Source organism: Tripterygium wilfordii, chromosome 1 (genome assembly GCF_013401445.1).
Source record: "Tripterygium wilfordii isolate XIE 37 chromosome 1, ASM1340144v1, whole genome shotgun sequence".
In the NCBI taxonomy this organism is placed as follows: Eukaryota; Viridiplantae; Streptophyta; class Magnoliopsida; order Celastrales; family Celastraceae; genus Tripterygium; species Tripterygium wilfordii.
In genome coordinates this window covers 2,000,041-2,009,904 of record NC_052232.1, presented here as the reverse complement: position 1 = coordinate 2,009,904, position 9,864 = coordinate 2,000,041, and the positions used below count along the sequence as shown (strand labels likewise).

Sequence of the window (9,864 nt, the reverse complement as noted above, 5' to 3'; positions counted from 1 at the left end):
TGTCATTTTTGTTGGGAAAGTCTTTAATTAGTAGTATTTTTAATACCAAAATAAACTAGGGAATTAGTAAATTACAAATGCAAGGTCTTGGTTACACACGTGGCAAGTGCGTGAAGGTGGGACATTCACATTCTATAGATGGAAAAATCTTGCAAAGAAAAATTGACAGCATTGCCTTTTAAGAGACAAGGAGACATTGAAATTGTTAAAAAGTCACAATTTTAATAGGTGTAATAGTAATACTAATCAATAGTGTTAGGTATAGTGGTAGTCCATAGGAGTCCAAGTATGTTAAACGAAATTTTAAAACATTTTAACTCTCAAAATACATGTTAGATTTAAAAAAAAAAATACATATTCAGAAAGTTTTATCTGTAAAACCTCAATTCCATTAATTTTTTTCAATGAAATTTCAAATTCCATTGTTTTTTCTAATGAAATTTCAAAAAATAATGAATTCAGAACTAAAAGAATAAATTTTAAATTGTGCTTTAAAAAACAATTGAATTTATATTAAAACAATAAATTTAGATAATGAATTCTGGGATAAAAAAGCGAAATCAATATAATAAATCTGTTGGGCTCTTATAGTCTACCAAACTAATTAGCTATATGTCATTTTCGAATACTACTACTACTGGTTGACTCTTTTTCCATCTCTGCCATTAATCAAATCAATAGTTGGTTCAATTGGGTTAATATCACATTTGCCCACCGAAAGATGGAAGGAAAGTCGTGGTTTCAAATAAAAAGTCCTTCCTCAGCTAAATCACATCAGAGGCAGCAGCCGTAGATCAGCAGACCATCGATTAGGTGCCAATAGAGAGAAACCTTCAAAAGATGCTTTTGAAGATTGTGACTTTGAAGAACCGGAAGATTTGGATTTTTGGGATCTAAAATGGTCAAGAAAAAACCACTAATCCACTGAAATCACAACATATTAATTAGCTCTCTTCGCCATTAATGGAGGGGAGAGTGAAGATAGCTTGGATGAGATGAAGGAATCAAGTGATCCATTCAAGATTTTTCAGGACATCGATGGAAAAATCGGCTGAAGAAATCTGAAAATAGCTTCGATGTGGATAGAGTTCGCGACCCACAAATTGATTTTTTTTATTTTTTATTTTATATTTTCTTTTCGCTGTTAGATGTAGTTTTAGTTTAATGGTATAATTTAATCTGGTTTTAACTGTATTAATTAATACTTTTTAATTTAACTACACAGATCTTTGCCTTTTACGTCAAGCACGTCATTAATGTTGTCAAATTTCGACGGTTTCTTAACAGTCAACCTACCACATATACGGTTGATTATCCCAAAAGTATCAAATTCTGTCTGAGTGACCTATTTGACACATTTTCATCTTTGAATAATTAAATTGAAACATTTTGACTTTCGGTGTACAAATTAGAACAACGATTATCTTTCAGTGTGTAAACGTGATATTAACCCTAGCTTAATTCATATGTACTTTTTGAGGGGTTTTTTTATTATAATTTTACTTAGGAAGGTTCTTCCATATTTTTCGTGGAAAAAATTAAAGTTTAGTTAAGAATATTTATTTTTAAAACTTTTTAACCGATAATGACATCATATAATTTGATCTTTCGAATATCTTATATAGACTTAAACTCATGTCGTGATATTCATGCGCAAAAATTCCACCTGACGATAGTATAAATTAGGGTAAAACTCAACGCGTGACCATAAGGGTGTGGCTCCTAATGGGAATCAAAATCAGGACCTCTTGAGTCCATATGCTTTGACCTTAGAAAGATTCACCACTCCGTTATCATGTAAGTGCTTTTATTTTCACAGCCTCTTGGAGCCAAAAAAAAATGTTTAGGAATTAGGAGGAGGAAGGTTCTATATTCAAACCCAAATTTAAGTACGTAATCTTTGTTTGAAGAATTGGAGAGAAGTTAGTTGGAATGCCATGTAAATAAATGTTTTACCATTTACAATCACCCAACCATGGGAAGAGAAGAAAAAGGCAGAAATAAAAAACTTTGGGATGTTCTAATGTCGTTTTGTTCGCAAGTATATAGTGTAATAAAAAGTAAAGAATCTAAATAAGTAATAAAAATACATAAGCTACCAATAAAGAGAGCAAAAGCTCGGAGCCTTTGACCTGCTGACCTGGCATCTCATCATCTCGACACAGTCAATGGTTCAATAACTTAAGTCCTACGGTTGAGGTGAAGGAGGGGGCCCAAGTGAACGAAAGTTGATAATCAAAGAACTTGGACATTGATGGAGTATCACTCAAAAGATATTCGACGATCAAGTCAATAACAATCGCCATGACAAAAAGAATATATTATATGTTTAATTTGTGAATATTCGGTGTATATCGTTTTGTGGATAATCAAAGTTGCCAATAAGCCTTTGAGATCAGTTAAATTAGAAAGGAAAAGGGCGAGGAAGAAGATCTAAAGGGAAATTGACTCGAGTATTGTAATTGTTTTCGGAGATGTACGGGAAAATTGATTGTAGGGTCGATCAGAAAAAGATTGATAGTAGGATTTGTTGTCGAAATGGTAAGAGATCGAGAGTTGAGGACAACATCGAGATTACGGGGAAGTCGACATCTTGATGGAATGTAGGTCGATGTCGTCGAGGTGATGTATAGGTCCATGTCAAGTGGTGGAATACATACATGCATGAACAAAACCATACTTTAGTAGGAATCCTCTCACTTCAATCGATTACTTTCTTGTCTTAGAAATCACTTGAATTGATCATAACCAAGAATTATGTACCTTTTCAACCATTGTGTTTACGAGATAGTGGAGACATCAAACACAGTGGATTTGAAACAATGGATGATTTACTTTGCCTAATTTGATTGGAGGGAGAGGCTTATGTTTATCTGGTCAACCTTCATTATCTGATCTATGTGTATTTGCAGGAATCTATCTATCTCTCTCTCCCAATACAAGGGACGAGAATTCTTGATGTTTTTGACTTTGGGGATGAATTCAATTCTCAATGATTACATTTTGAAGCCATCATGCAATTATGTAAAAACTTGTGTGGAGGAAAAATCATTAAGAACGTAAAATATTCAATATTAATTAATGCAAAAGCTTAATCATGTAGCACTACTCAAGTATTTTACAATAATATCTTTATGTAGGATCGAAAAATTAAGAGACTAGAATTGCACAAATTTAACAGGATAACTCAATATGTCACGTTATTTTGACCAAATTCTATTGTTTTAGGCCTTTAAATTAGCATTTTTATTATTTTTAAACACTTTAATAATTTTTGCGATTTCTTTTATTTCAGTTTCTTTGTTTACTAAGTATTCAATTTGTTATTTATTTAGGGTTGTAATCTGCTAGGAGATCATTCAACGATTTATAAAAATATTTATACAAAAAAAAGAAGCCAAATGGGTGGTCATATTTGTACATTAAGCTTGTTTTGACCCTGTTGTGGGAATCACTCTAGCATGGCCCATTCAACACCGTCATGACCTCTGTTTGCACTGAAAATTGAAAATTCAAATTGAAATGGCATGGCAGATAATAATTTGATTGAGTGAATGAACATTTATAGACCAATCCGTGTTCGGACAGTTCATTGTCTTTGGATGGAAACTTCCTCTCCATGCGGTGAAACGTCACCGTTCATTTTTCAAACAACGAATCTGGACGCACTTGGAAGAATAGCATTATTGTTGTTATTATTATTTGTAAACATCTAGGGTTTTTATTCTGCTGCTGCTGCTTCAATGATGAATTTTCTGTACAATTAAGGTTCATGAACATCATCAGAACCCTAAAATGACATTTCATCCTCGCCAATGGGACCCTCCAATAAGTCTCTTGGAATTGGCTCTGTATCAATGGAATCTCATCCATACATAACGAATTGGCGTGGTATATTCATATCATAACATATGAACGGTAAGAACTAACATTTTTATTCATACTAGAATTCATAGGGAAGAAAAGATATTTATGGATGGGTGTGTAGGCCATGCACTTTTTTTTTTTTATTTGTGAAGGTACCAATTCAATGGTCACTTTGTGATTTTTGAGACAGTTTTAAACCTGGGATGATCACCGTATGCTTACAACGGACCACCAATTTAATCTTGAGCCGAACCTCAGTGTGTAGGCCATGTACACTTTACATTTTTTTTTATAAAAAAAGGCCTTTACTGAAATAGTGTTTAAGCAATGAATTAGCCGCCAATTGCTTAATTTTATTCTAACAAATTAAGGTGAAATGTAATAATCACAAAATTGAACCTAATTAGTACGGCAATGGCAAAGTCTTAGTCTTGGAATTTAAGGCAAGACACTTGTGGGTTTCAGACCATGTGCAGAGCTTTCATATGCTTAACAAAAGCTGCAATTGCACATGCTCTCCCACTCACACCCCATCCCTCATAACTTATAAGTACCATCTCTTCCATGTTTTTGGTAAAATTGTTGTTTTACTATGAAAAAGTGAGAATGTGTGTTGTTTCTCAAGAACGGTTAGTCAAGTTGTATGGAAAACTTGCAGAATAAGAAATAATAAACAATATACAATTTTAACGAGGAAACGTAATTGCGAAAAAACGTTAAAAACTTCGAGTCTATCAAGCGACCAACTTTCAAAACAATCTATTATATGAATAAAAATTACAAAGGTTTCATACTCACCCAATAAACACTTTACTACATCTATGATTCATCGTATGTTTGGATAACTACAACAAGTACGCTAGCTGCATGTGCTTCGGTATCTACCAAAAACTTTAGCTTAGAAGACGTTGTTTGGTAGCCCACCAATAAGTGATCCACTCCACTTAGAGCTGTCTCACTCTAGCACTCTACCTCAAAGAGATTGCATCTACAAAAGAAACTTCGAAGCAATAAGAACTCATATCTATTTAAGCAAAAGCTTTGATAATCATCACAACAGCTCTTTGAATGATATATATAACACTTGACATGTTAAGACTGCAGTTGTGATAAAACAAAACTCAAAACTTAGAATATGTAATTCAATCTGAATCTAACTCTTTAGGTTTATCTCCTAGTTAAATTCATGAAACCGTCACACCCCTAACTTTTAGCATCCTAAAGTCATCCCAACCTTGATGTGGCATGTAATGAGTGTATTAGTCCCTTGCATTTAAAGAGAACCATTGATTACATTGCATGCCACATCAAGTTGGGATGACTTTGGAATACCAAGCGTTGGAATGCCTAAGAGAACTCTAGTAATTCAAAGTTCAAACAAAAGCTAAATACCAGAGGAAGTGCCGAAGCCTTCTACCTGTACCGATATGTTGGATCATATTGGGCCAATCCATAGTTATACGTAGATTATCCTGGTCCACATGTCTACACTTATTGAATTGGGCTTTAATTGAGCCTTCACAATCATTTTAACTAACCCAGTGGGCTTTCATTGTGGCAAAACTATCCCTAGTCCGGTTGGAAAGTGGGCTTGAAATGTTGGGAATTGGAACAATGGAACTTGTGACACAATGCGGCCGAAGTTCTAGTGCCAAGAAGCAATCAGACCAGGCCCAACTTGTAATGGTTGAGGCCTTCCTAACCTTAATGGTGCCATTCGGCCCATCATTCCAAGAAGGCTAGAATGGCTATTTGGGTTGAGTGTTTTCAGGGCATTTTTTAATTTTGAATTTTTAAAAGAAATGAAAAACTGGATCTAATTAGAGTTCACGATGGTGGAGGAACTGGATCGGAAAAAAGAGGGATTCTAGTTGTAAGATATCTAATGAAACCGTCGCTGGAATTGAGATCTCATTCAAAGAGAAAGATCTCAAATATCTGGAGTTTCTTTTTGTATATTATATGGATGATCCGATCCGCAAGGACCAGGATTGGGAATTGTTTGATCGTCTTTCTCCGAGGAAGAGGCGAAACATAATCAACTTGAATTCGGGACGGCTATTCGAAATTTTAGTGAACAAAAATGCCTAAAACGTGATTAATTTGCATTGTTTTTCAAATGCATATATTTTGAGAGTTATGAGCATATTCTCTTCAAAAACTTAAAACATCAAATAGACGTCTTGAACATTACGAATAATCAATATATATATAAAATTCAATCGCCAACATATTCCAATATGAACAGCTCTATGACTCTATGAGTATCCTTGGACGGCTTCCTTGAAGAAATTTTCCGAAACTAAGAGATTCCATGTCGATTTTTCTTCCAAAAACCAGCCATTGGACTACACATTAGCTTCAAAGAAAGACAAATTATTTTTATGAACAAATTAAGACCAGTGAAGTAATTCTGAAGGAGAAAGAGAGAAAGATGAGCTAGCTAGCCCTATCGATACAGGGAATGCATGCCATCAAACATTTGATTTATATTGTTTTTCCATTCATGGAAGTTATACATATAATCGCAATAGCAAGTGTTGAGACCAAAAAAAACAACACACACATGGGTTTGCTTTTAAACTTGTACTAAATGCAACAACTTTTTCAATGGATGTGTGTGTGTGTGTGTGTGCATATCTATATATATAGATATATGAGCACAAGATGACTCAATTATTTCATGATATCAGCAGGTCTCACCATATACTAATAGAAGAACCCCTTTTGATCATACCTTAATTTCACATAGTTTCTGCAAATACAAGAGAGTATACATATAAGTTATCATGTATACTCTCGACCATTACCAAGTCGAAGCTCCAAATCCAATTCATCATCATTCAGCTTGACAAGACCCTCTACATTAGTCGATCCAACTCGCAAGCTCAAATTCTCTCCCCAAAGCTGCTCTTGATTACTACGCAAAACCGGAGCCCTCGTGAGGCGAAAATTGTGTTGCTCTTGCTGATTAAAACAACCATAAGGAAGAATTGTATTTCTTGAAACACTGGAAGCTGTGGCCGCCGGTGGCCGCTGGAAACACAAGTTGTAATTGCTTTGATCCTCGAAAATATTCATCGGAGAATAGATAGGGTACAAGTATTCCTCGTTGAACATGGAAGAATTATAGTTGTTTTGCTTTGCCTTGGCACGATCTTTGCGATGTATGTTCATGTGACCACCCAAGGCTTGAGCATTTGTGAAGCCTCTCTTGCAGAAGGTGCACTCGTAGGATCGGTTTTTCGAGGTCTTGTCGCCTTTGATTTGATCGTTTTCTTCGCTCGAGGACTCCGAACTGCTTCTGTATTTTTCAGATTCCATAGCCTCTGATCAGCCAGGTTGAATATATGGTGAGAGGGAGAGAGAAGAAGATAGGGTTTTATATGTAGAGAGAGAGGAAAAGTTGAAGAAAAGACTGAAATATAGAGACAACAAGATGACATAGGCATTGCCACTCTGAGTGAGTAATTGTGTGTTAGGAGAAGAACTATTTGGCTTTTGCTATTTGGAGTTATTGTTCTAGTCGGCTTTGTGATGGACCCTTCACTTATTTCAGTCAATTTTTCTCTCTTTAATTTTAACTACTATATTTTTTTTTCCTTGTGTAGTTTTCATGCCTTGATGTTTTTCCTAGCTCATACACTAATTTTTCCCCCTCTCTTGCTCCCTAATCCTATGCATGTCTCTCTTAATTTCAACTGGAAAGAAAAATTAATGTTTGTGACCCCCCGAATTCCCGATTTATGACCCCATTTAATCCCAATTCGTGTGGAGTGTTAGATGTTAAATAGACCCTATATGTGTATTTGTAATCAATGACTATCTTGTCACATAGGATTAAGGAAAAAATTGGGGGCCGTAAATTGGGGATCTGTAGCATTGCTTAACTCTCATAGAATGTCCATTTTGAGCCTTTGAGGTGTGAAACCTCCCAAAACCTTCACATCATGTGGAGATCATGTAGAGTGAAATGTAATGAATTTGGAAGTATCATGTGACCTAATTGCTTGCTTCATCATGTATGTAACTAGTAGATACATAGATATCTTGGTCTTATGGGGACCAAGTAGAGACATTTGTTAATGTGATCACCAATTAAAGAAGTACTAGTGTCCTATTATATATACACATGCCACAATCTCATTCATTTAACCTACCTAAGCCAGCTCTAATCACTCTAGTCTTGGCTTAATCACATATGATCAGGAAGCAGAAATTGGAGGAGCAGTTCAAAAAGAACAATTTGATGTAATCCCCTAGACATACCAAATGTCATTTTAGTGGCTTATTTTGTTTAGCTGCTTCTGCTCCTTTGGAATACCTAGACGGCCAAAGTATGCGTTAATTGGTCATGCATATTAATTAGATTAATATAATTAAGCTTGACCATATCCTTCAAACAGCTAGCTATGGAACATTGATCCTCAAGTATTGTCCTTGTGATTACACATTACAATCAATTAAAGACAAATGGAAGAAAATTAAGTTTGGTCATTGACAATAACGTGAGTGTTTGTATATATTAGTGCGTGCTTAATTAGTGCCAGTTCATTATGCTTTAGCCGATTAGCAAATTGGATTAAATTAATTAAAATTGAAACTTTGAAGAATTAATTAGTCAATATTTTGGTGAAGGAATTGAATTCATTTCCATATGGTATCAGATTAAAACGGCTACATTGTTAACTACAAGTCTTCTAGAATTTTTACATGGACTTGAAGAAGTTCCTGTATAAAACTTTAGAATTGAAGCTATACAGTAATTCTTTCTTATGGACAACTTTTTGATCATTGTTTTGCCAGAAGTGATAGTCATCTCAATACGTAATTGATAAGTCACTCTTTGGTTCGATCATTAGATTTTGTGGGTCTCAACACTTATATCAATCAATGGATAAAATAAATTAATGAGATCTCATTTACTATGATCCCTAACTTTTTTTATTGTTTTGGAACATGTGGGACCTAAAACAGTAAGCCTTATTTGTCATTTCACTTAAATCAATGGTTAAAAAGTTATCCTTATTTTATGTGTCCTTATAGAAGAATTTTTGTGAAATTATAAATATGATTGTTCAAAAAGAATTATGTGATTTGGCATGCCACGTCATCATGAATGGAATGTTCTAGAAACAATATAATAATAAAGAAAAGTCAATTGTGTGGTGTCAAAATGTAATTCATCATCGAGTGTCGTTTTGCAAATTGTACCGATTTACAAGTGACCTTTTTCAGCACATTGGTTTTGCGGTCTCAAGAAAAATATTGGTTACGTTGTGGGTTTGTCTTCGGGTGCTCCAGGAGCCAGTTTTGGTTTTGGAGATACAGCCGCCCTGCATATGCTGCGATCCACTCTTAAGTCTCTAATGTATGTTTTTATCAGTTTAATAACATATCCTTAAACCTAACATGGGCTTGGTCTCGTCATCTAAGGCCCAGACAATATTCGGGAATTTCCCAAGCTTGAGCCTCATCGTTGGGCCTTTTATCAAGGTCACTATGTAAGTCCAGCCGCCTAGGAGCCACTAGAATACTACAATCATTCAATCGAGCTAGCTACTATCTCTTGTATCAGATTAATAACATTTCCTTAAATCTAATATGGGCTTGGCCCGTCTTCCAAGGCCCATAATATATGGAAGTGTTGGAAAGATGAATCAGTTGTTTTGTTAAGAATATAATCATATATCTGGCATAACTGAGTGGAGTGGCTTAGACGTAAAATTCATTCTCTCTCACTTCAACAACAACCTATTTTTTGAGCTTAAATATAGTTGTGAGATGACACATGAAGAATAAAGTATTATGGGCCCGATGTATCTACAATAACCGATAAACCCAAATGGTACAATATTGATAGTGTGTTTGGGTTGAGAATTTGGGCCCTCATTTTGGGCCATTTGATTTTCCTTGTTTATTTTCCTTTCCTTTTGAACATTAGAATCTGCAGCCATTATATTGCGGGTGTGAACTTGAAAAAATATTTACCACGAA

At 34.9% G+C, this 9,864-nt stretch overlaps 1 protein-coding gene across 1 annotated transcript; it reads right to left on the bottom strand.

The window, feature by feature from the left end:
• Positions 1-6,352: 6,352 nt before the first annotated feature.
• On the bottom strand, positions 6,353-7,397 carry LOC120003082 (zinc finger protein 10-like). The gene has a single exon (XM_038851991.1). It carries the CDS (start codon positions 7,189-7,191, stop codon positions 6,655-6,657), a length of 537 nt encoding a protein of 178 aa, XP_038707919.1. The 5' UTR covers positions 7,192-7,397; the 3' UTR covers positions 6,353-6,654.
• Between the last annotated feature and the right edge of the window lie 2,467 nt (positions 7,398-9,864).

Coding starts and splice junctions, on each gene's coding strand:
- LOC120003082 (XM_038851991.1), bottom strand. CDS start 7,191: ATGGAATCTGAAAAATACAGAAGCAGTTCGGAGTCCTCGAGCGAAGAA.